Source organism: Gambusia affinis, linkage group LG11, assembly GCF_019740435.1.
Source record: "Gambusia affinis linkage group LG11, SWU_Gaff_1.0, whole genome shotgun sequence".
NCBI lineage: Eukaryota > Metazoa > Chordata > Actinopteri > Cyprinodontiformes > Poeciliidae > Gambusia > Gambusia affinis.
Genome location: NC_057878.1, coordinates 13,036,807 through 13,064,118, shown reverse-complemented (window position 1 = coordinate 13,064,118; position 27,312 = coordinate 13,036,807). Strand labels below are relative to the sequence as shown.

The 27,312-nt window shown below is 36.9% G+C and overlaps 1 protein-coding gene across 1 annotated transcript; it reads right to left on the bottom strand.

The window, feature by feature from the left end:
- Positions 1-473: 473 nt before the first annotated feature.
- Positions 474-27,312, bottom strand: si:ch211-214p13.3 (poliovirus receptor homolog). Its single transcript, XM_044131274.1, has 8 exons — positions 27,030-27,312; positions 24,841-25,185; positions 24,456-24,755; positions 12,376-12,472; positions 4,879-5,063; positions 2,476-2,581; positions 2,257-2,388; positions 474-2,006 (listed from the first exon to the last, which is right to left on the bottom strand). The coding sequence occupies exons 1-7, from the start codon at positions 27,076-27,078 to the stop codon at positions 2,313-2,315; spliced, it is 1,158 nt and encodes a 385-aa protein (XP_043987209.1). The 5' UTR covers positions 27,079-27,312; the 3' UTR covers positions 474-2,006; positions 2,257-2,312.

Genomic DNA, 27,312 nt, shown 5'->3' with positions numbered 1-27,312 from the left:
ACTATTAATATAACAAACACTTGATTTCACAGACAGCATAGCTTGGTCATTGTTTGTATTTTTCAGTCACTGAAAGAGTTGAGTCCACCACAATTTTAAAAAACAATGTCTCATCAAAGCCTTAAACTTTTAAAAAAATAAAAGAGAAAAAGGCTTTTCAGGCGATTGGGTGAGTGACATATGTCTTTCACACATTTCAACTCAAATAAAACCCAACAACTAACATAATAATAACATAGCATACATACTTACTGCATGCCCTTTGAGAGGCACTGTCAAGTTTACATATCTTTGTTAACTTGTCAGGGTTTTTTTTAACCCAGTGGTAGCTTCATCATGCTGGGGGTTTTCATGTGAATGATGTGAATCACATGTGAAAGCACATGAATACGTGTGATTTTGGAATGTTTGTGGTAAAATCACATGTCTGACAAACTATTTTCTTGTGTTCAAATGAATATTTTGGTATGTAGTTTGTTTGTCAAAGCCTATTCATCTGTATTTTTTTTTTTTTTTTTTCAAGGTTACAAAGATGGAAACCCAGATCCGGGCTGATTTTTCCTTTCCTCATATGGAACTGAGGATTTTTTTTTTTTTGGATACGGTTGTAAATACTTCGAAGCAAAGTTAGGCTTCATAAACCCTTCAGTTGTCCACTGGATGCTAATCGATGGTTTCATTTTCCTGCATCACAGTGACTCCAAGTATGCATCTAAAAATCAACAAAATAATGACAGAAAAATTAAGCTCTGAAATGGCGCTGGTGTGGGATGTGGGCTGATTTCCACCGAAGAAGTCTTAGGGCTGAACAGGTTTACCCTTACAAAAAAATCCCATGAAAATGTGATCACATGTGATCACATGTGGAAATGTGGGATTCACATGTGAATCACGTGATTTTACCACGAAACATTCTAAAAATCACACGTATTCATGTGCTTTCACATGTGATTCACATCATTCACATGTAAAATTTGTGTGAACCACATGTGATCACATGTGAAAGTCACATATGATTTTCATGGGATTTTTTTGTAAGGGTAAGCATGACAACGCTGATCCAAGAAGGGTTATTATTGGTTTTTATTTTCGCCAAGAAGAAAAATATTAAATTTTGAGGGGACGGAAGAATTTTGAAGTTACTTTTTATGCTCACTGATGTTTTAACAAGTATATATGCTTCTATAATAATAATAATAATAATAATAATAATAATAATAATAATAATAATAATAATAATAATAATAACAAAGTGTAAGTTGAGTTCACTTAAGCTGCAGTGTGTTGAGACATCGGGGCCCGAGCGCCAAAGATTTAATTCATGTTGTTAATAAACTTTTCTAATTGTTTCCCTTTTCTCCATCTGAGTGTCTCCAGATTGAAATAGTGTCCATAAATATGTTAGTGGAAACGTTGGTCCCCTGACTTCCTTCCTACATAAACCACATCCTACAGTTATTAATGCTTGTAGGATATGGTTGGTGGCTGCACCTGCACTTTAAATCACAAGGTCAGCTTTCTCAGTTGACAGCCACAGAACTGGGTCTTAGTGTCCCAATGATAAAGAGGATGGTTGACCCAGAGGGGATGGGACTCCTTTTTCTGTTTAGCGTTGGATAGGGAGTGTAAGTTAGGAAGAAAATACATAAATAAGGTTTAATTATTCTTAAATATGAGGTTTTTCTGTTTCTTGACATCCAGGGTTACTTTGGCAAAAATATTCTTGGCTCTTATTTGATGATTGCAGGGCTGTTCTGGAAGCCAAGTTAATTCCCAACTGAATGCCAAGTGTCAATAGAAAGAAGTGCTATTGATGAAGCAGGAAGTGATGTGGCACAAAATATCCCAGAAAGCCTCAGATAAAATCAAAGGTGTCATGCACCCTCTGACTAAAGCCAGCAGGCAAGGTGGGTGGAGTGTTTTCTTAATGGACACGACAAAGGCAGCAAGAGCGGGAATCGAGCCAGCAGCCCAGCAGCCTGCTGTTTCAATCTCAGTCAAAGATCCTAAAACAGACAAAACAGATAATTCACACATCTGGTTAGCCTAAAATTAAATCTCCAAAGATTTATGGGAAATGAGGGAGAAGGTGGGCTACTGTTAAAAACAAAGTTGTTGCATTACACAAAATAAAAGAAAGAACAACTCAATAAATTATACATAGATTACAACTACATTAAAAAGGATTTTAAAACACACACATTTACAGGTAAATGCAACAAAAAGAACAAAATGCATTGCGGTGCCATGACTTACAAGTTTATATTGAGGTATCTGCTTGGACTTTTTGGGACCCAGCTATTTCCCTCTGGTTATACTGAAGCATTTTCATTTTCTTCTTCGTTGGGTGAGGAGGTTCGTACTTCTTCTCTGTCAAACCCTAGACACCTAACAAGTAAAAACAAGACGTGACATGAGCAGCATGAATTTAAAATGTCATCAGAGTTAATGCTTAAAGGCTGTTGTAGCTTTTACCTTGGAAGTTTAAAATATCCATGTTTGTACAGAAACACAGCAGAGCCAGTCACCAAAATAATAAAAAGAATAATACATAAGACCCAACCAGTTACGGAGCTTGTTCCTGTTAAACAAAACACAAAGGTAAAACGTTAATTAAAAACTTGATTTTGTTTGACAAACTGGCAAAATGTAATATATGATTTACATAAATTTCACAGAGCTCAAGATATTTAAAAACAAGAACTGCACCACAGCAGAATATGTCTGGTGCCCACAGAGCCAAAGACTACAAGAGAGGTAATAAAAGCTGATGCCTACATTTTTGCCTAACTTGCACAAAAATACCGCTCCAGAAACTGATGTCTCATTGTTTGAGAAAGTGTTTCAGGTTTTCCCCTCTGAAGTCAAAATGCCTTCAATTAACTGCAGAAAAACATGTTGGAATGGAATGTTGATGACAACTCTGACAACGTGTTTCCTGAAGTACTGCAGTCAACAAAGGCAGCCTCTAGCAGTGAGCCCTGTTTGTCTTAGCTGTTTAAAATGTATCTCGTTCTCTGATTTCTACTCCGTAAAAATAAAAATAAAACCTGTGCTATGTGGGGTTTTTTTATATTTAATGAAAATAAATCAGATTAAATCACTAGTTGCCATCCGACCACTTGACATCAGTTCAAATGAACATTTTGGCATGTAGTTTGTTTGTCAAAGCCTATTCATCTGTATGTTTTTTGTTTGTTTTTTTCATGCGTCACAAAAGTCACACAGATGGAAACGCAAATCCAGGCTGATTACACAAAAGGGCTCCTGACAAAGTTTACTAGAGTGCACATTTTGTTTTACTAAAACTTCAATTATATTGTGATTTTATATGATAGACCGATACAAATTAGAGCACAATTGCAAAGGAAAAGGGGGAAAAAAAATTATGTTTTAAAATAAAGAATTTATTTCAACAAACTAATTAGTTAATAATATTTAACCCCCTTTATCTAATACAGAAAAACTGAATGTTTTGAATTTATTTATCTTAACAAACAACAAAAATGAAACGGGGAAGCTCCCAGTCAAAGAGCCCAAAGGTCCAGAAACCAACTGAGAACAGCTTCAGGAATAGACACAAATTTTGTGCCAACGATAGGGCAAAAACCTCCAACTGCAACAATCTGCAGCTGTAGCTGTGAAGGAAGGAAAGGAAGGACGGAAACTCAGCAGATAGAAAAAACACCTCCCTTTGAGTTTTGTCCTGATGAAGGACTTACATCCTGCAGGGGCAGCAGAATTTTCTGTCCTCTGATAACAACCTTTCCTTTAGAAAGCAACTGCAGCAAGTTTGCATTGACTCACTGTTATCTTTTTCAGTTGGAATTCCAACCAGTCAATGTTGTTGTGGAGAAAAAGTAAAAGTAGATTTGATAATAAAATATGCTGCCTGGAATATGTGGGCCTGTGGCTTGCATAAATACTTTCACACCTCTTTAGTTTGTCCTCTTACATCAAAACAACAGAATGGTTTTCTTTTGATCTTATGTGAGAAGCGTTTCATGAGGTTATTCGGCAGTAAACAGAGACTGAGAGTGTCTCCTCCTCACTCTGAATTATTTTATTATTGGAGAACCATCTTCTCTATCGATATTGTAAAACATTGTATTCAAGTTTGAACAGTTACATCCTCTGGGGCAGTGTTTCCCAACCCTGTTCCTCAAGGCACACTGTCCTACATGTTTTAGAAGTTTCCCTACTTTAATGTACCTGATTCAACTAATTGCAGTTCAACAAATGCCTGTTAATCAGTCATCAATTGAAATCAGCTGGACTGAAGCAAGGAAATACCTAAAACATGCAGGGCAGTGTGCCTTGAGGACCAGGGTTGGGAAACACTGCTCTGGGGTATGCACTAAATTGCTAAATAAACACTGAAGATCAAGAAGGATTTAGTTAATAAAAGAAAGGATGATTAGTGTCACAAAGGCCTTTTGTTCCTCCAGAAGCTGGTTTATCATGTTTTTACAAAGGGGAAATACACCGAGTGTTGCCATCTGATGTATTATATCCTGGAACACAGGATGGACTCCAGGTGATGGATTTATTATTTACTTTACGTTTACGTCTCCCCTTCTTTTGTTGATTGTTTAAAGGCAAGAGAAGGTCTGTTGATGTACAAAGTGACCTTTGTTTCGAGTACACTTTGCAGATACAGCTTATCTGCAGACCCAGTGGTTTGTTTGAATTGTACAAAAATACAATTCAAACAAACCACTGAACAAAATTCTAGAAATTTAGAGAAGTTGAGGACAACATTGATTATTAAAGAACAAAATATTCACATCCCCAAATACTTGCTTAAAAATGTTCAGAGAATGCGTTCCCAAAAAGCATAAATAGCTTATTTTAAAGAAGTCAAAGGCAAATTATCACCTGGGGAAAAATCCACGTAGAGAAAACTTTGATTGCTTCCGTAGGTGTTATTTGCCTCACACAAGTAGAGGCCATTCACGTCTGGGGATTTCTTCTCAAAAGTCAACGTTGCCCCCTGAGTTGCCCCCTGAGTTGCCCCCTGAGTTGAGGGGGCAGAGACTGATGGAGGCAGAGCCTTGCCTGATCTGCGAGAAAAAGTCAGGATAACCTTTTAGCACACAGTGGAGTTACACACATAGTACCTTCTCATGGTAAACAATAGGTCACAAAGGAATGACGGTTCAGGATAATAAAAGATTATTTACAACATTAATCTAGGGAAATATTCACTGTGGGAGGTTACTCTGTGGAACTGTAATTGCCTTGAGCATACAGAAAGCTTAACTACACCCATGTTTACCCCCCTGGATACGGGAGAGTAAACATGGGTGTTTACCCCCCCTGGATACAGACGTGTTTGTTCTACCTACATTTATTCTGTGTAGTCTGTAATTTATGACTTTAATCATTGTTGTATACATAATGACACATAGTGGGGCTTGTAGCAGGGTGAACACCTGTGTAGTCACGAGTAGTTTTTTCAGTGAATATGACCCATCCACCAATTTTAGCACTAATCCAACAGTCATGAGTCAGTGAGTGTTTTAAGTGGTCCCAATTACAGGGACCCTATAATACACTGGGTTTTTCCCAGCGTATTATAGGGCTTTACCTGCCCCCACCCCTGCCAGGCTTAGCATTGCTTGATTTTGTTTTTAGAAAAACAATAATAAAACCCCCCCAAAAAACACCTGTTTTAATAAATGATTATTTTTTTTTTAAATAAGCCAGACTGCAAGCGTCTCTGTTGTGCCGAGCATTTCACTGGCGGAGTAAAATGATTCCTAAAAGATGAGTTGAACTTTTACAATGTAAACTTCTCAGCTCCTTAAAATCGTAAATTTAAATGTTAAACAGTTTAAATTTTTTTAATTTATGAATGCTGAAAGAAATCAAACTTAGCAGCATTAATATTCTCCATAAACAAAATTTGGATTAAACAGAAGTACAAATGATTGATATTCATTTGAATTTAATTTTGCAAAATTTGTTTTGGATTTAAATAACATTTCACTGGCGATGTCTTCCTGTAACATGAAATTACCCAGTAATGTTTGAACATTTCCTGTCAAATGAACATCTTTTAATACAAAAACACAATGGACCGCTAGTGACCTGCCTCGGTGCCCCGACCACCAGGCTTTTTGTGGGAAACCCTGCCATTGGACAGATTTTTTAATGTTTAAACAATCGTTTCAAGTGAATGCTTATCCAATTTATTTTGCTGCAGGCAGTTGAAGTAATTGTAAACAAAAGATTATCTTGTGCTCCATCTAATGAAGGCTGAAGGTGAATTGAGAACAATCGCAGCTATTCCCAGATAGTTTATGGTTCAAACTCATAGGACCCGAGGTTAAAAGATTCTAGTAGCTGAAAAGATAAAGTGCATATCTTGGAATATAAAGATCAATGACTTTATATAATTGCAGTTAATGCAGTAAATTGATCCAATATGGTACCTTTCCATACAGTGGCACCCATTGATTGACAACGTTTCATATTCTAGATTAGATCAGCGACATGACTCTTCCCCTAAATCTTCCCCTAAATCTCAACAATTACATGGTTTTAAAGGGACGAAGACTCATTCCAACCCTAGTAGCCAAAATTACAATGAGCCTGTTCCATGAAAGCGACAGATCCAGAATTCTGGTTTCCAGATGGAGACCATAATCTTGAAAGTGAAGGTCTGGCATCTATATCAGTAGAAGGGAGGGACAGGAAGTAGAAAAAACCTTTCAGAGAAACTCTGATATGAGGATAGTTTGGAGACATTCATTTCCTTTTCACTGTGCCCAAAATAACCTCAGACCTGTAGGGAGTAATTTGACTGCCTACTTCAGAAGGACAGTCTGAAGAACAATTTTCAGAACTTTGGAGGTTCACAGGAATCAACAAAAAACTTCAGACTGAGTCAGTTTAGGACTCCTGTATCTGAGGCACAACACAGAGGACTCTGTACCCTTAATGGGAAACTGCATGTAATTCAAAGGGGAAGATCATTACTATTGATCCATTTACACATAGGTGTTAATATACGTATCCGGGACCCGTTTTGTCTCTTAGGAAAGTTGCCACAGAAAACACAAGAATATGATTGTAAAGCTTCAAGGAGAACACTTCTTAAACATATGAACAAAAAGTAGGTGATTTTTCTAGCTAGGAAGAAACTAATAAATATAAAAGTTACCTCTTTTACAAAAAACCACATTGTCACAACAACCACTTTAAAACCTAGCTTTGTGTTTCCAAAATATTGACTTTCGTAGCTATCGTGGAAAATAACGCATGCCATGGTCTGTTTCAAGCTAAGTCGCAGCTTACATGTAAGAATATCAGCACAAACATCTTTAGCCCCAATAACTCTTGGTATTTTGACTTGTTGAATGGTGTCTCACACTGCAGAGAAATTTGACCATTATCCTAAGTGATTTCAAAAGACCTCCATTCATTCATTGCTAAACTATTCCACAATAATAAGGTCGCTGTCCCACCAGCCTAAAAGCGTAGAGGAACATTCAGTCCATCAGTAGGTGCAGAGCTGTTGCGTTTTTAATTAGCTGACATGAGATTAGAACAGATTACTTTGGTGTGGCTCAGCATTTACAATCCAAATATTTTGTCTCCTGATCTCTTGAGCAACGACAAATTTTGCACAACTATCATTGCACTGTCTTATAAGGAAAGATTGCTTATAGCCCTAAATCTCTGGGGATCTAACAGTTACCTTTGGTTTTATTACTCCATCTTTGCTGGTGTAACAAAATGAACTTCAGCCATTGCATTAAAAATAGATTTTCTCCCAATTTCATAACTCTCTCTACATGTACTCTCTTGCAATTCATGCTCACTGAGGTGGAATGAGGAGAAGGCCCTGTGAGTCATGAGTGTGTAATTACTGCACCTTTGAGGAATTCACTTTAGACATTATATTCAAGTATGAACATGTCAAAAGCTGTTTTATGCCAGAACAAAGAGAGAGAATTTGAATACCATTTTAGGTATTTAAAAAAATTAACCTAATGCCCTCAGAGTAAATGTTTCCACATGTTTTAACCCATCACAGTGTTGTAAAACCCTTGTTTTCATAAATACCTTTTTTTCTTGAAAAGGCAAATTATAAAAAGAAGCTTTATGCCCCAGGTAAACTAGTATGACTTTATGTCTATTTAATGTCACAATAATGGCGTCGTTAGAAAATAAGCTCCCATAACATGTGGATTTATGAGTGTTTGATGTATTAACAGATGGGGGGTAGTTGATAAGACTGCATTCTGAAAACAAGAATCATACAAGATTATAAAGATGGCTTTATGTATTCCATCTGGATTTGGGTTCAATGCAAGCATAGTTTTACAAATTTGAATTACCATAATTTTGAGATGTTTTAATTGTTATGCTTTATCTTAGCTGAAAAATCCTAGTGAGGATTATCCACACACACACACACACACATTTGTAAAACTTATAAAGTAGTTAATAGAGCCAGATACAAGATTTGTAAATTAGTTCGATTCTCAGTTGAATAACTAACCACATATAAAAGCAGAAAAATAACATGGAAGTTGGTATATTTTTGGCTCAACGCTGATCCATCACTGACACTTTCCTGAGTCGGAAGCAGTCAAGAGTTGTTTTGGATGCAATGACCATGAGCATGCAGCTGTTAGCCACAGCTCATTCAATAACATACACAGGCCTTGATTTTCAGAAACGGTAGCAGCCTTCCTGTCAGAGCTCATTCTTACAGTTTTACTAGCATATAGTTCTTATTATACACAAGTTGCATGTAGTTGAAGCTCCAGTGCTATCTCCACCTCATAAACCTTTTCAAATGTTTTGAATTTATTTATCTTACCAAACAATAAAAATGAAAGAGGGAAGAAAAACGACAAAACAAAAGAACATACCAATTTTACACAAATTGTTTGAAAAGATGCAGGTAGAAGATAAAACATATGATTATTTCACATACAATCATTCAAGTCTTCCCACAGCAGTTAAACATTTGCATCATTGATCACTAAACCATTTGCAGATTAACACCAATGCCTCTGGAGATACCCATTTGTTTTTGGTTTGGCCATTTGTTTTCTTTCCCTTTTGTCTCATGACTGCAACTCTGGGTGTTGCAAGTAGATGACACTACTACTTACAACAGTAAAACATGACATTGTACCTCATGTTTTCTAACTCCGACCTACATTGGATGCTTAACAGTTTTAGTCAGCTGACAAGCATTTGTGTAATAACCAACAGTGTAAATAAAGGAAGTATTTTATCCTCTAAATATAATTTACAGTGTTCCACCCTATTGTCCAGATTCAAGGTTTTGTTTGTAACAACAGCCCTTGATTTCCCAATTTACCCCCAAAGGGAGGAATGGACATCATTTGCGAACTCCTACCGCAATGTATAGGTCTCATCTCAGAAATATATAATAGCATTTTATCACTCGATATATTAAAGCTCAATGAAATCAAATCAGAATGGTCAGAAGAACTTGGTAGAAACATTTCTGATGAGACTTGAAATCACGCATTATGTAGAGTAAATGGGTCAACATCATCCGCACGACTTGGACTAATTCAGTTCGAGGTCTTTCATTGGATTCATTACAGTAGAGCCAGACTCTCAAGGATTCATTCTACTGTCAGTGAAACATGTGCACGGTGTCATATAGCTAAGGCAAATTTAAATCGCATGTTCTGGTCCTGTAACAAACTGTGCAACGTCCGGTCAACAATATTTTCAGATCCTGTCTGAAGCTTTTTTTAGGCATCCAACCCAATGCTGAACTGGCAGGATTTGAAATTCCAGGGGAGGGTGTATCAGTAGCACACAATTTAAAAAATGTACTGGCTTTTTCAACTCTTTTTCAAGACTTCTCTTTGATTAAAAGATCTCAGACTGTTCCTTAAGCTAGAGAAGATAACATTTTGTGTTAGAGGTTCGATTCAAAAATTTTATAAAACTCTGGCCCCTTTACTATCTTATTATGAGAGAGACTAGATGCCCTCCCTCAAACCTGAAAATCACACAAAAAAGATAAAAAAGTCTGCTGTGTATGTGCCTTTTGCTTTATTGTATTTTGTTTATTTCCCCTTTATTTTTTCTATTTTATTTTATAATTATTATTATTACGAACTGCAGCAAGATAGGGGTTAATGGAGAAGGGGAAAATGCCACATCTGCTGTCATCCCTGTAACCAACAACCTGCTCTTGCTGGAGGATTAAAATAAAATAAAAATAAAAAGAATTTTTTGAATATATTGACATTTTCAAGACATGTTCAACTACTTCGTCAATAATTGCTACATATATTTTTTTGTATTTATTACAGCAATCCATTGTTTTAAAGAGTGGTCGTTGTTATTAAAAGAAAATAATGACAAATTTACCAAATTTTCCACATCTGACGCATCTGAATAGTGCTATGAACAGTGACGTGCGGTGAGGTTCATAGCTGGTGAGGCACTGACGTCATCAGAATCAGATTTGCAAATAGATGCATAGATTGACAGCAGTTTACAGGTTATGTTTCACTTCTGCATCCTTACACATACAAACTGTAGCTCACAAAACACACATTTCCTTAAAAAACAAAACAAAAAATCACTATCTCTCTTATAATCTATCGCTGCACTTGACTTGCTTCCCGAATCGTTTAGCCTAGCTCGCTGTCACTTACTCGGCAGTTGAGGAGTGAACAAGACGAACGTCTGGGATCTTGAGCGCCCCCTGCCATGAGGCAAGAGAACTGCCTGCCTCACCTCGAACCTGTTCTCTGCCGCTTATAATCGCCATTACACGAAACACGTTACACAAACACAGTTGGTGACAAAAGCACTGTACATTATATACATAAGCTAAATTATTGGAAATAAGTTCACATATTAAATTTGTTTAAACCATTTTGTACAGTAACATGCTCTCTCCGCTTAGCAGCCAGCGCAGAGCCAGGGGTTGCGCAATCCAAGGTGAGGCAGAGCTCGCTGCTGCCTCACCGGCATCGCTTCCAAGCATTTGAATGGGAAAATAAGAAAATTCAGCGATTTTGAACAAATAAAAATCGAAATTGGTGAAGCTACGTACATGAAAAATAAATATTTTTTAGTACAAACCACCGGATGAATATAACAATTTAAATTACTTTATGATTATATATTTTCTTTCTTTCCATGATGGCTGGTGAGGCACTGCCTCACCTGCCTCCCCTGACCGCACGTCACTGGCTATGAAATAGTATTCAGTTAAATTTTACAAGCCATTCACAGGACTTATATCATGCAATATGCAAAATTAACAACCGAACACGAAGTAGCAAGATGTAGACCAGAAGACCTTAAAAAGCAACACGCTGTGCCCTGAACTAAAGAAATTTCAGATTAGATAAAAAATAAACTCTAAGCAGATAAGGTGATAGAGGTATTTGTAAGGAGTTTGGACTGCAGAAAAGCACAGTATGTTCCAGTAAAATAACTTTAAAGCCCATTAATGATTCATCCAAGAGTTCACAAAAGAGGCTGAACAACATCTAAAGCGTGAGTGTTCATGATAGCAAAAAGTGTGGAAAAATTAGAGTTCTAGGTCCACACCTCTGCTGACTCAAAGCCCCATTTTATACTTGCCAAAAACATCTTCATGATGCCCAAGACTTTTGGAAAAATATTATGCAGACTGGTAACACGAAATGGGAACTTGTGAAAGTCCTGACAAAGGGCCTATAAATTAAAAGGGAGGAATTGAATGAGTTTATATGAGGAAATGAAAAGCATCTGGAGGATTAATAAATGGCAAACGTTAAGAAATAACAAAAACAAAGACTCAACCAGAAATAGACCTAAATAGTAACAGAAATATATACTAAATCTAACAGTTATAAGCAATAACTGAACTAACAAAAGGAATAAACTAGAACGGAAAGATAAAACAAATACCAAAAGCAAAGAACAAATCCAAAACTCAAATAAGCAAAAACTGAACTAACAGAGGGAATAAGCTAGAATAAGAGAAAAATAATGACAATAAGACATCAGAACAAGAAAACAACAGAAGCAAAAGTTCATAATAACTATAGGAATTGCAACAACAGGCCTTTAATAGGCCCTCTATGCTGGTTATGTTGAATATTAAAATAAGTTTCATGATCTAATACATTAAGGTTAGATTAAAAAAATAGAACAAAACAAAAAACAAGTATATATAGCCATTATTCACTTGACTCCTGCTAAGCCATTATCTGAACTCTAAGCTAAATTTCTGAAAGATAACCAAACCATTACCATAACCAAATGGTTATCACCAACTCTGGGGTTGGTGATAAAAAATAATTTGCAATTCAAACTTGCTTTAGGGTTACTAAATAGATGAACAGTTATTCAAAACTACTGCACCTGCTCCAGGTAATTGTTGGGTTTGGGTTGCCTTCAGCCTCACAGGTGAAAACCAGGCCCTCGGATTGTTTTTTGATGTTCACATTCAGAGGTGGATCTGTAAGCACAAAGGAAGTGTGTTATTAACATGATCAAATAAAAACTAATTACATTACCGCAGTAGTCTGGTAAACAACAATTTTAGCAATGACACACTGACACAAGAGCTACATTTACAGTGTCCTGTCTGCTCAGAACAGTCCACTATGTTTGATTTACGATGTGTCTGTATGCTATAAATCAAATCAAATTTTATTTGTATAGCACATTTCAGCAGCAAGGCATTTCAAAGTGCTTTACAACAAATCAAACACAAAAACACAATGCAACATAGAATCAACAATCAAAACAGAACATCAAGTCAGATTCCATCAATAAATTTGCAATTGATTACGTTTCAAATACAACTCCAAGCAAGTGGGTTTTTAGTTGAGATTTAAAGGAAGTCAGTGTTTCAGCTGTTTTACAGTTTTCTGGAAGTTTGTTCCAGATTTGTGGTGCATAGATGCTGAATGCTCCTCATTTAGTTCTGGTTCTGGGGATGCAGGATGCAGTTGACTTATAATTTGCTCTAATGTTTTATAATTAAGTAGTTGAAAATGGGTCATTTTTCCTGTATTTGTTTTGTTTGGGCACAGCGTTAGTACTGACTTCATAGTGGCTGTGCAAATTAATCCTCTGATTTTTTTGAATTTTCTCTGAAAAGAAACTGGAAAACTGGTTACAGGCAGCAATAGACTGAAATTCAGATGGCAACGTGATAGGAGGGTTTGTGAGTCTGTCAACTGCTGCAATAAAGCTCGAGCATTGTTAATGTTTTTGTTTATGACATCTGCAAAGAAGGCCTGTCTTGCATGTTTGAGTGTTAAATGATAGTAACGTAGTTTTTCTTTATAGATGTCGTGAAGTTGAGTTTTACGCCATTTTCGTTCTGCCCTACGGCAGAGTTGTCTTGCAGATCTAACTATTTGTGCATTTCTCCATGGAGATTTCTTCTTACCAGACACAACCTTCATTTTACCAACAACGTCATTACTGAAACTTCAGAAAATACAACCCAAGCTTAAGGGTGGGGAAGAAGAGTAGATTTGATGAAATGTTTCTGCTGTGTTTTCTGTGAGGGAACGTTTTGTGATGGCTGCTGTTTGTCCCAGTGGGTTAAAAGACAAACAACTTTCAAAGATAACAGCGAAGTGATCCGACAGGGCGACATCAGTTACAGAGACATTGGAAATATTCACACCCTTAACCAGGTCCAGTGTGTCCTTGAGTGTGTGTAGCTTGTTTGACATGTTGTGTTAGACCAAAAGTCTCTAAGATATTAGAGAGCTTTTTAGCCCCTCTGTCTTGGGGGTTGTCAACATGAACGTTGAAATCACCAACAACTATTAAGCATTCATAATTAATACATAAGAGAGATAGAGATTCATTCAACTCAGTCAAGAAATTTTCCACATATGTTGGAGTTTTGTATAAAGTTAGTGTTAAAGTTCGTTTGAGGCCTTTAATCTCAATTCCAAGATACTCAAAAGAGGTGAAGTGACCCAAAGAAATTTTACTACTATTTACGGTATTCTTAATTATTGAAGCCACGCCTCCTCCTTTTTTATGTTTTCTATTCTCACTTAAGAAATTGTAGTTAGGAGGCGCAGATTCAATTAGTGCGATCGGTTCATTATTGTCATTCAACCATGTTTCTGTCAGAAACAGAATATCGATATTATGCTCAGTGATGAAATCATTAATTAATAGAGCTTTAGCACAGAGAGATCTGGTATTTAAGATACCAGATCTGGTATTTAACCCCCTTTGGGGCTTTGGGGGGTGGATGTGTTGGTCTTGCCTCATTGTTGATGTTTGAAGACGAGGTTTCATTCAGAGGCTCAGGCTGGAGTGCAGAAAATCTGTTTTTCAGTGGGATTCCCACAGAGTCAGAATGTTTTGAGGTTTGGGCTGGTCGCTTTGTCCTTGGGAGCGGAGTCAGTGGAGCTGTTTTGGTTGCAGCTGCTTGTTTGTTTTTCTTTGGTGGAGCAGGTGTTGAAGTTGAGGGTGGGTTTCGGCTCAGAGCCGGCCACGCCGATTTGTCCAAGTGAGGAGTTGTCCCTGTCAATCGTCTCATCGGATCTGCAGTGTGAGACTTTTGCTTCGGCTTGGCACCCAGAGCGTTCCAGGGTGGGCTGCTTGATGAGAGGTGTACGACCTCTCCGTTGTTTTGAGGAAAAGTTGTCTCGTTTCCACAGTTAGCGTTGATTTCAAAGTTCACCTCCAGCAGTTTGATCTTCATTTCTATAGACTGACGTCGTTGTATAAATACTGCTGAGATCTCTGGGGTCGGCCGGAGGCATTTTGTCCTGGTTCAACTTGGAGATGAAGAAAAGTAAGGTAAAAAATAAAAGTAAGAAAATTCCTCAGTCCTTTAGGTTTGAAGTAATCCAGTTATGATGTCGAAAAAGTAAAATCTAACTATAAAAACTGTCACTTTAAAAATTACTCAGGCAAAGTATAAAGCACCCAGTCACATATGCAGTCAGCTTTGTCAAAAGCCTTTTTTTATTACAACTTCTAACATAAAAATACACAGAGATGGAGTATCCCTTATGAGTTATTATCAAAGGATTTCCATTAACAATATAAAAACTGAAAGAGTAATTTGATGAAAGATTAATATCAGGGCGTCATTGAGCTTCAGCTTGAGGTATCTTTTTCAAATGCGAGAATTTTCTCATGAGGTGGACAAAATTGTTTTCCTTCTAATTTGCTTTCCTCTGAGTCAGTTTAACAATTCATAAATTTTATTTTGTGTGTTCTCAGGTGTTCTAATTTCAAACCTTCTTATTTTCTATACTGGTAAACAAACTCGTTCAGGCATGCTTTTAGCCATAGAGCATCAGCTTGTTTATCTTAGGAATTAAGTAAGTCGGATCAATTATAAAGAAATATAAATATAAAAATGCTCAAGTCATTTGTAGAACTTAAATTAATTGCATATTACTTTTTTATAGGATCCACAATTCAGGCCCAAATAAAATCCAACTTTTTATTTCACAAAAAAAAAAAAGTTCAAAAGTTCAAACCGTGGGAGGAATACAAGCAACTATTTCTGCTTAGAAATTCTCATCTTAACGTCTCTGTTTTTCAGCTTCTTCTGAGTAACTAAGATAACTCCTGATGAAACTTCATGGAAAAACACCACACCCAGAAAATAAATATTCTGGTGTGGTAATACAAAACACACAGTTTTCCTCCTAAAGTTAATTCATGAGTATTTTCCACAAGGATGAATGTCACCATCAAATAGCATGTGATGCAATGTTTTTTAAGATCTCGTAACCTTTTTTGCACAGATGAAGTATCTTGCCCAAGAGCACAATAACCAACACAGGCAGAGCGTGGTTTCAAACCACCAATTAACTCTTATACTGTCGCCGCCCAGTGATATATTCCCGATTTGTGGTGCATAGCAGCTGAATGCTGCTTCTCCATATTTAGTTCTGGTTCTGGGGATGCAGAATCCAGAATAATCCTGGAGAAGTTCTTCAGGTGATAGAAGACCGACTTTGTAACTGTCTTTATGTTCTAAGCATCTGTTCAGTGCTTAGATGGGTTCACAGTCACCTGGTGACATTGAAATGTAGAGCTGTGTGTCATCTTAGTAGTTATGGTAGCTAATCTTATTTCCTGTTATAAGCTGAGCTAGTGGGAGCATGTAGATATTAAATAAGAGGGTTTCTAGGTTTGAGTCATGGATGCCCTGCATATAATTTCTGTCTACTTTGATGAGAAGTTTCCTACTGAAACAGGAAAATCCCTTTTTTTATGCAAGATTCAAACCAGCTGAATTATTAGAATCTGGATACAAGTTGGGTAGGACCGGGGAGTCCTACTCATCTCTCCAGGTGTTTCAGTAATATGTTATGGTTTTTCCACAGTCTGTGTTTATCTGATCTCACCAAAGCCAGACTGAAAGACATCAGAGAGGTTGGTTATTGTCAGGAGCTATTTAACTGTTTAATTACAGCTTTGAGTGGAAGATTGGATATAGTAAATATAAATTTAAGTCTCCAGATTGGAGTTGCTATAAATATAGATGAGGAGAACCATAATGAGACACAAGAGAACCCCATGAGCTTGTATCCCAGCTTCTACACTGGAAGTATGTGCTTATTTATATTTTGGCAAGGAGCCCAACACAAAACAAAGGCTTCTTTCAAGACATAAATTACCTTCAATCTGACACTTGCCAGATATTTCTTTTCTAAATATTATGTTAGAAAGAAAAGAGTTCTTATATAACTTCTGGAACTCAGAAACACTAAAGTCAACATACGTAATACAACTGGTATTCAATCAGGGAACTGAGTAAACTATTTTTGTTCATTACACTAGTGGGTTGTCAGGGCCACTAGTGTATTGAAAAGAAAATTGAAAAGAAAAAGTATAAAATATCTTATTCATATTTAATTTGAACTATAATTAAATTTTTATTCTACAAACGAGTTGCTTATCGGTATTATTGAGGTTTCACTTAATTTCCTGCTTAAGAAAGTGCCTTAAACGCAGCTGGTGAGCTGCACCTCCTCAGGACCTGCTGTACAAATCCAGCTACCCTTTTGTCAAAAATACCATGCAACTAGGCCATGGTTGGCATGACTGACTGGATTATCAGCCAATCAAAATTAATATACAATGAGGGTGCATCCCACTGGCCCTGCTGTAAGTGAAGAGATTCCCCTGCTTTCCCTGTCACTGTAGTGACCTTGATGTTTACAAGATGGCAGCCACATCCTCTGCAGGAACTTCCTAAGGCATTTTAAAGGCTGCATCTCTGAGCGCTATGAGTTGCTTTTCTTTTAAAGCAACTCATAGCTACTTGAGCAGCATGGATTGATGTTGAGCTCAACTGGGGAATACAGAAAAGTTGTGCTAAATTGCTGGCTGCTCAATTATGCAAACTATTTTCTGTGTATTTTGCTGAAACATGCATTTATATATTGCTTGATGTATGCGTTGTTGTTTTACTTGGCTATTTTTCATTTATTTGCATATTATTGGTTGCCTGTGGCTTGATGTGGTGCGGTGCATAGTTGTTGCATTGTCCCACACAACATGTGTATTGTTCAGGAATAGTTTACGTCTATTGAAGGTCCTGACTGAGATCCTAGGATATGTACCAGTATCAAATGTGTACTGCAACTTCTCGAACCAAGGAATAAATCAAATACTGTAAAACATAAAAAAACAACAACTCTAAGATACACATTATGCACACAGCAACAACATAAATATACTGAAATTAAAGTGTAAAATGAGAATAAATGTGTAGATTGTGAATGTGTGAATACTGCAAGAAATGCAAGGTAACCACAGCCCTCAGAAATAAATAACACCAGCTCTAAAACGTTTCCAGCCACAAGCTGTGCTTAGTGACCTCAATAAATGTTAATAGCAATGCAAGCTACACAGAATATTAAACTAGATCAGGTAGTACCGTATTGTGAAAGATTTATCAAGATACAAATTGTTAAAAGTTGGAAATGTTGTTAAGCATCTTTACCATGTCACATGTATTGGACTTTCTGCATTAACTGTAATTTTACTGCTGCCAGAAGAAGATAAAAATTCCAGAATATCAAATATTTGCTTGTAAAGATTCTGTTCAACTGCTATGAAAGCACTAGTTTTGATGCAATATTAATCTAATTTCACCAATAAAACAAATTAACATGCGTTTAATAATATTTGAGAACCACTGTTATAAATGCAACCTATTTATCAGGGCACATTTTATGACTTCTTCACTAGTGATATTCAAGATATCCACGTTGGGTACCAGAACATACTCATTCACTGATACTTCCCTAAAGCTGTACATTGATATGCGACACATAAAAGGATTACATGTTAAGTTGACTGTCATTGATCCCTTAGTGATTTGTCTTCCTGGTTGACTGTCAGGTTAAAAAGAAACCACCACCACATCTTTACCTGTACAGAAATAGGCTGCAGGGTAAGGCTCTATCTCAAATTTCCACTGCGAGGGTGTCTCTCAGGCGATAATGTTACTCTGGTAACAAACGTTTTCCTCCACAGGAAGATAAACTGAAAACAGAGACAACGCTCCCACACATATAAAATTGCACACCTGTAAATCACACTGGTAAGGACTGAAAGTAAAAAGGGAAGGGAGTTTCCAATGAGAACATAAAAATACTGCAGTGATATGTTTTTGATGTCGTCCACCTGTGGGCCATTCTAAAGCCAACTCTGTGACATTTAAACATGGAGAAACTGTGTGCTACCATCAGGCAGTGTTTTTCAAGCCTGTTTCTCATGGCAACTGTTCTGCATTCTTTTCCCTGGTGCCAGAAACACATGGGTGGGTATAGACTTCAGCAGCACACAATGGCACACACCGGAGGTATTGTTCAAGTCTGGAGCAGAGTTTAGTCTAAAATGAAATGAAATGAAATGAAATGAAATGAAATGAAATGAAATTTATTCGAACATGATACAAATATAAAAATAAAATAGTGCACAGTAACAAGAAGTGCATAAGAAAGAAGAGAAAATACAGATTTTTTGTTTCAGTTAACATATCATGCTCAAAATGGGGTAGGAAGAAGTGAGAACTTATAAACTCCTACCCCTAAACACTTGAGACTTTAGAGTCCTACTGTCATTAAAAAAAATCAAAATCAAAGTGGCAGTCAGAAGTAACAGTTACTAATATTTACCTATACATTTTCCCATTTTATGCTGGTTTATCTTTCTAAACCCTTACACCAAGTTGTTATCTTCAATACACACCTTATTGCTTTCTGTCCCCATGTGTGTATCTATTGAAAATTACCTCTTTGTACTTTCGTTTGAATTGAGTTGAACTATTGCTTTGTTTTAAATCTTCATGTAACTTATTCCATAACTTTACACCTTTAATTGAAATACAGAAGCTTTTTCTTGTTGTTCTAAAGTTGCGGATCTTGAAGTTTGAGTGACCCCTTAAGTTATACCCCCCTTCTCTTTCAGAAAACGTGCTCTGTATGTGCTCAGGTAACAACTTTTTAGATACCTTGAACATAAATTGAGCCATTTTAAATTCTACAAGCTCGTCAAATTTGAGAATTCTGGATATTATGAAGAGCGGGTTTGTATGCTCATAATAACCAACATTATGGATGATGATGTCGTCCACCTGTAGGGCCATTCTAAAGCCAACTCTGTGACACTTCACAGCAATATGATAGATATGGTAAAATCAGAGAGTTATATAGAATATGAAGTGATTTAGCATTCAATACATGTCTAGCTCTAGCCAATATGGATATACTTCTACTGAGTTTACTCTGTAAATGTTGAATATGAGGTTTCCAACTGATTTTGTCATCTATTATTAAACCGAGGAACTTATTAGCAAAATCTTGATAGACAGTGGGCCGCACTGTAGAAACACTGCCAAAGGAATATCAGGAAATGCCACAGTGAAAATAACTTACCAGATAACCAATCAATCAATCAAATTTTATTTGTATAGCACATTTCAGCAGCAAGGCATTTCAAAGTGCTTTACATCAAATCAAACACAAAAACACAATGCAACATAGAATCAAAAAACAAAACAAAACATCAAGTCAGATTCCGTCAATAAATTTGTAATTAACTACGTTTCAAATACAACTCTAAACAAGTGGGTTTTTAGTTGGGATTTAAAAGAAGTCAGTGTTTCAGCTGTTTTACAGTTTTCTGGAAGTTTGTTCCAGATTTGTGGTGCATAGATGCTAAATGCCGCTTCTCCTCGTTTAGTTCTGGTTCTGGGGATGCAGAGCAGAACCAGAACCAGAACCAGAAGACCTGAGAGGTTCTGGAAGGTTGATACAACAACAGCAGATCTTTAATGTATTGTGGTGCCAAACCATTCAGTGCTTTATAAACTAACAACAGTATTTTAAAGTCTATTCTTTGAGCTACAGGGAGCCAGTGTGTTGTTTGTTTCTGGTTTTCTCAATTGTTGGCTGTAAGGTGTTTTTTATGACTTTGTACTTTTGTGTTTTTATGATGTAAAGCAATTTGACCGTTTTGCTGCAATGTTCTATACAAATAAACTTGACTGATTGATAAAGCTTAACAAGATCTATTACTAGCATGTGCATAAAGCTTTCTTTCACACAGCTGTAGGCCCTTTTTACACATGTGAAAACATGTGACAAAGAAGCAATGATGCATGAAGCATGGCTTGTTAGCAGACCAAAAATAGTTTGTTGACACGTAGCTGATGGAGTAGTAATACTAGCTGCTACACCATCATTAATCCATTCCCACACACACACACAAAAACCAAACAATGGAAAGCATTGAGATCTAGCGACTGTTGGTTTGTCAATTATGTACAATGAGCTCTTTGTTAAGTTAAAAGATGAAAGAAGCCATTTTGCCATCTGATGTCAGATGGAAAGCATCTTTATCTAAACTGATCTGTAACAAATATCCTTTGTTGTCTTATGTTGATACAGAAAAAATTCTCACACCCTGCCTACCTGGAATAGAAACACAACAGGTTTGACTTTATACCACATGTCAAGGCTTTACTTTTTCCCATGGGGAGATCAAGTACACTGCAGATTTAGAAAGTTTTCCCACTTACAAAGCATATAGAAGTCTTTTACTTTAAACATAGATCCTCTTAAACTGTGAGTGATGGAAACGAAGACAAAAATCCAGAAAATCACATTGTATAATATATAAGTAATTATAATTTTATTGCACGACATGAGTGTTTAATCAGCTACCAACCAGTAAGAATTCTGCATCTCACAGGCCTGCAGAATGAAAACACCATCAGAATTCTTTGGCCAAGTTTGTCCTCAGACAAGGAATCTGAGAAGCCTCCTCTGTGGCAGTAGGTTTTTCCACCTAACTGTTGGCATAAAGGCAAAGATTACATTGCTGCTCTTTCTTTCAAAAACATACAAGCTCACTGAAATATGTGAGAGAACAAAGAGCCTATATATATATATATATATATATGTATATATATATATATATATATATATATATATATAGAGAGAGAGAGAGAGAGAGAGAGAGAGACCAGCGGTCCCCAACTCTTAGGGACTCCTGATATAGACCACCACAAACCACAATCCATGCCAGTAAGTGGCAGTAATGCTACTAAAGGTTTGCTGCCAACCGCCAGTAAAACAAACAAACAAACAAGAGGAAGAAGAAGAAGTTTTTTCTGCCGCAGGGAGTCAACTAAAATAAGCAGGATGCTGGCCCTTGAGGACTGACTTTGGGCACCACTGAACTAGACATTTATAGACATTTATAGACAAAGAATGACTATAAGCAAAAACAAAAATAACTAGAAACACTAAGAAGAAACACAAAATAATAATGACACTAGAATTAAATCAAACTACCAAAACAACTCAACAACTCGGGACCATAAGAGGAATAACATTATGTAAAGCTCAAAAAAGTTGATTGTACTTAAGATTTAAGTAAATAATTTGCATTTTATTACATGACATAAGTATCTGATCAGCTACAAACTAGCAAGAATTTTGCAACAAGTCTGTTAGTTCGTCTTTAAGAAGTTCTCCTGTTCTCCACTCATAACCTGTACTAACTCTACATGTTTGAACTCTAAATCAAACAAACTCCAGTGTTTCTATAGTGGCCAAGACCAGAGAGCTGTGTAAGGACATCTGGTTTTTGTGTAATGCGGAAGCTAGTGTTAGCTAAGGGTGGCTCTCCCTACTTGCTCAGGACAGACAGGCTGCCTGAAGACTTTTGTGGCAGACTGTTGTTGCCATAAAAGTCTCCCACAGCACAGACAAAGAGACGCTAGATTTATCACTAGTTGTTGATTTGAGGAAATAAAAAAAAAGGTACTTGAGGAGCCTGAAAAATTGATAAATATAGTGACAAAGTGGATAAGTGCAAATTCTTATCTGGCACAGTGTGGCTGACTGTGTGAGATCTGTTAAACTCACATAATCTGCTGCAGTTCTCATCTGGTTGAAAACTTTGTCAAAGCCTCTTTATTTCTTCTCTTTTCTTTTCAAAACAAACTACCTTTTCATTACCTTTTCATCTGAGTGAGACAGAATGCATTTTGTTTTAAAATATAAAAATATACCTAATTTAAGATAAGTTTAATTAGCTTTCAAAATAAAAAATAATAATTTATTGTGCATTTCAAAAATCATATCTAGACATATTTCATTTTGTAGCAGAGGTGGCAAAAGGGGTTCTTGGTTTAGCATAAAATATACCACATCAGTCCTGCAAATGCAATCTCAGTTTCTGAGAGCATGGAGATTAACATTCACAATAACTGTATTGTGAACGGCTTACCAACAAACTAAAGAAGATGCACCAAGAATGCACAGAAGACTTTGCATCAGGATCAATAAAAGAATATAATCATATCTGACTGCCACAGAAATTTAAAGCCTTCTCTTTCATTTCCCAGCTGTTAATTGCAAAACTGCATTGGTATTTGCAGCATATTTAAACACCAAGGAAAGCATGACAGTAAAGCCCAGGCAGTACCTTTCTTTCATTTAATGCTAGGCTAAAATGATGGTATGTGTGTGGCACATGGGGGGAGGGGCGCTGCCAGGAATCTTGAGCCTTCAGACAAAAGATCAAATTGGGCCCCTTCCTGCGCAGCTGCTGTTACAGTCTGTTTGGTCCATAAAAAAGCGCCACAATTTCAAAGGCTTGCACCTCCCTTCCTTTCTTTGGTCCAATGCTGATACTAACACAATATTTACTGCTCGTGAATTTTACATCCAACAGTCCACATCCAGTAGGCAAGCAGGTTGCTTAAATTTTTTCTATTAGTTTTAGATTACTGAAATGTCTCTCCCCACGAGCAACAGCAGCAGCAGCATGCAAAATATACATGAAGCAATCCAGACTTTTCAAAAAATGCTATTTAGTTGCATTTTTTTCAAGCTGCAGTATATAACTTTAATAAAAAATATGTTTTCTCCATATTTGTTAAAGCTATCACCATGTCGTGCCAGTTTGTCATGAGACAGATAATCTGCAAAAACAGGAGGCAGAGAAAGATTTTTCACAGATTATTACTGTCACAACAAAATGACAGTTTTAACAAATATGTGAATACATACATACATATATATATATATAGGGCAAATATAGATGTGTGTTTTTTGATCTGGGAGTGGGAACATTATATTTTTACTGCTAAAAACAATCTTTGAAAACACAATATGATTAATTTTGTAATTGACATTATTTCTATGAATAAAAAATAAACAAATAAATTGTGAAGGGCCCCGTGTCGGTCAGGGGCCCTTAGAATTGTCATCACTTTTCACCCATATACGGCACCCCTGCACATGGGAAGGGGAGACACACCCCAATAAAAATTTAACAGGGGCTGCAGTTTCAACAGGAAACATTCCAACATCCTCCTTGCAACAAGAAGCAACAGGGAGTCATTACGCAAAATTGAGAACTGGATACCCAGTTGTCTATGGATATAAACTCAACAGCAACTGCATGAGCATATCCAAAATGAAACAAGAAAATATTCTTTAGAAAAACTACAAACTTGGCAAAAGAAGTGCGTAACTAAATCTGAATAAGACGCAGTCAGGAGTTGGTGAAGGAGGGGAGAAAGGCCATAAACAGCTCCAAGTTGAAAAGAAGTTTAAACTAGCAACAGTGGAAGCAGGCATCAAGAATCTCCAGAGCCAACATGCTAGACTAGTCAAGCTTGAGGCTGTAGCAGATCAACACACTGTAGGTATGAAATGTTTTGCTTAAACCTTGTCCTGGGCCTCTTAGATTGGAATGTCCTCCCACCTACTGGAATTTCCTTCTCCTATAATATCCCCCGTGTTTTTAAATCATACACAGCCTACAGAACAATAAAGTCACATGGTGTTCAGTATATCTTGAAAATTAATGCCTAAGTCTGGCTTTGCACTGGGTCTTTTTATATTTGCATTGTTTTCTGATTTCAGCACCATGCTATATAGATGTAAGGAAATGTGTTTACTCACAGTAAATCTGTATTTCGAAGGGTAGGGTTTCGTTTTGTTTCTCAGAGATGATGACACATTGGACCTTATTTCTGTTGATCTCTTTGGTGGGCTTTCCAAACAATGTGCTGACTGTGGTGGTTGTATCGCTGATTAGGAGAGTTGAGTTGTTTGTCCATGTCACTTTGTCTTTTAAACGATCATCAATTTGCCACGAAACCTTGGCCGGTGGTTTGAATCCGGCAGCGGTGCAGGTCACAAGAGGAACCTCTTTGTTTCCAAGGGTGGGTCGGGTACTATTTACACTTGTTTGTAGAGGTACTAGGGTTACAAGCAAAAAACAACACTTCTCTTAACTTCTACACAAACTCAACATCCAGAACATGGTTTTAAAAGTTCAACTTACCACTGACAGTTATCTCTACAGTTGTTTGAGGATGTCCTGTGGGGAAAATGGAAAAGATGCAAGTGTAGGTTCCAGCGTCCAACACGTTTACATTAGATAGCTGGAGAGTCCCATTATGTTCAGCAAATGTCCCAATATATTTAAATCTCCTATCAGGCCCATTAACAAGACGAGCCTCATCTTTTGTGATGGTAAAGAAATTATCCGTCAGCGGTTTTCCTTTCGTCTTTCTCTGCCATGAAATCTGTTCCAGGTTCTCATTTCCTGTCAGCGTCTTTGGTAGCTTGCAAGGTAAGATGGTGGTACCTCCCTCCTGCACATTGATGGGCTCACCTGCAACCTGTACTGTAATAAAACATAAACGTTAAGAACTTACAACCGGCAGCAAAATAAAAGCCAACAATAAAGAGGATATGGATTTATGGCCAAAATTATTTTTATGTATTAATAACTCAGGGTTCCCCCCCCCCCCCCCCCGAAAACTTGCTAAGCCCGGTGGTTAGGGTGGTAAGGCAGTACACTGAGTATTTTGTATTAAAAGATATTAAGTTGACAGGAAATGTAACAATGTAACAGGAAGACATTGAAATGCTATTTAGACCCACAAGCATAGAGTCTTAAAAACAGCTAATTAAAAAAAATACACTTGAATATGAACTTTTTTCTATATTAATTCAGCAGCTTCTTAAAGCCCCCCAATTGTTTGACATTTAAATTCAAGATTTTAAGGAGCTGGCAAGTTTACTTTGTAAAAGTTCAAAGAAAAATCTTCATAGATTGTTTTGTTACCTAAGCTACAATATGATACTGTGAGTTTAATCTTTGAGTTTGAGCTCTATTTGTCCAAAATATAGCTAAATAAGCTACAATTATCACTTATTGCTTTTTAGGTAAACTACCCCACTCTTTCCCAGTTTGGTGAATTGCTGATAGTAGTGCTGATGTTCTTAACAGGAAGAGGTGCCCCTAAATTAAATTCTGTTGAAGGCCTCATGGAGCCTTGAACCGGCCCTGCATGATGAGCTAAATCCACTGCACTACACATCTCTGCTGGATACAGAGGGAAAAATGGGAGATTTAATCTATGTGATTTACTAGCTCTTTGCGTCTGTTGAGTTTTTAATAAGCATCACAGAAACTGTTTTGGTGACCGCAAGCATTCACTTTGGCTGACTAAGTGGACAAAGCATTTGATACGGTTTGATGCTTTGTGTAACTGGAAAAATAATCCTAAAATATTAATAAAATAAAACCAGTGTAATGAGAGACTGCAAGACAAGCCTGAAATCTCCTCCACAGGCTGAACATAGTCTTTAGCTTCTTCCAAAGACTTTCACAAAAATTTAACCAGCAGGGGTGTCATAATTGTGAATTTTAGTATTTTAGTACTATTTGCAGCAGAAATTTTAGAAAGCCAAATAGGCCCAAATGTCAGTCTCTAGATGCGCAAAGCTGGTGCAAATGTACACCAACAGGTTTGCAGCAGTAGCTCCAGTGAAAATTGATTCAAAATGTTGAGTCAGGAGTGCCTGAAGAAAAATGTACAGCACCTTTAGATTCGTTAAAAAAAACAATGTATCATTTCCTTCCACTTCACAAATTTGCACCACTTTCAGTAGGGTAGATTACAAAAGACAAGGGTACAATGTGATATTTTGCAATGTGTGAAAAAGTTCAAGGATGATGAATATTTTTTTTCAAGACATTGTGACTCAATGTGACTTGTGAACACAGAATTGCATAGCATTTTCATTTCTCAGTCAAGACTGGAAAATTATTTGTGACTAAATTTGCGCAAATAAATTTTGTGCAACCTTGTATAAGGTTGCAAGGTGTATTTTTATTAGCTTACATAATTCACAACTCGGTGGTAGCTAAATGAAATCATTAAATATCAAAGTAAGCCTGCTGTTTTTACACAGTTTCATTAAATGCTCACGTGCTCAGCTCGACGGTAAAAATAAAACAAAAAACGAAGAGAGAGAGAAAAAAGAAACAAGAAATATTTTGCAGTGCGTCAAAATGCAATAAGAAGCAACGTTCAATCTAGCATCGTATGCTCCGTGTAGAATGTTGCTCTCGATACAGAGACGGTTTGGATCCGACTGTTTGGATAACGACACAAACAAAGCACAATCCTCACTGTTTTTTCCGGAAAACATAAAGACATGCTGTAAAAGCGTACATACCCCGCGCGCAGAGGAGCGCAATCATCAACAAAAGAAGCGTGTGGGACATCAAGACACCATATGGCAACGGGAAAAGAGATGAAGATCATTCAGCCATCCTGTGTGTAATGGTGTAGAAACAAGACACGTTCTTGAACATCTGTGCCTTTATTTAACGCAGCACATCAAATCCAACTACTGAACGAATACAACGCCATTCTTGTTCTCTTTATTATTTCTAGTGATGTTACGTGATGAGCCGAGGCTTCGAGGCGTGTGTCGAGTAATGCGTAAAGCGCGTATC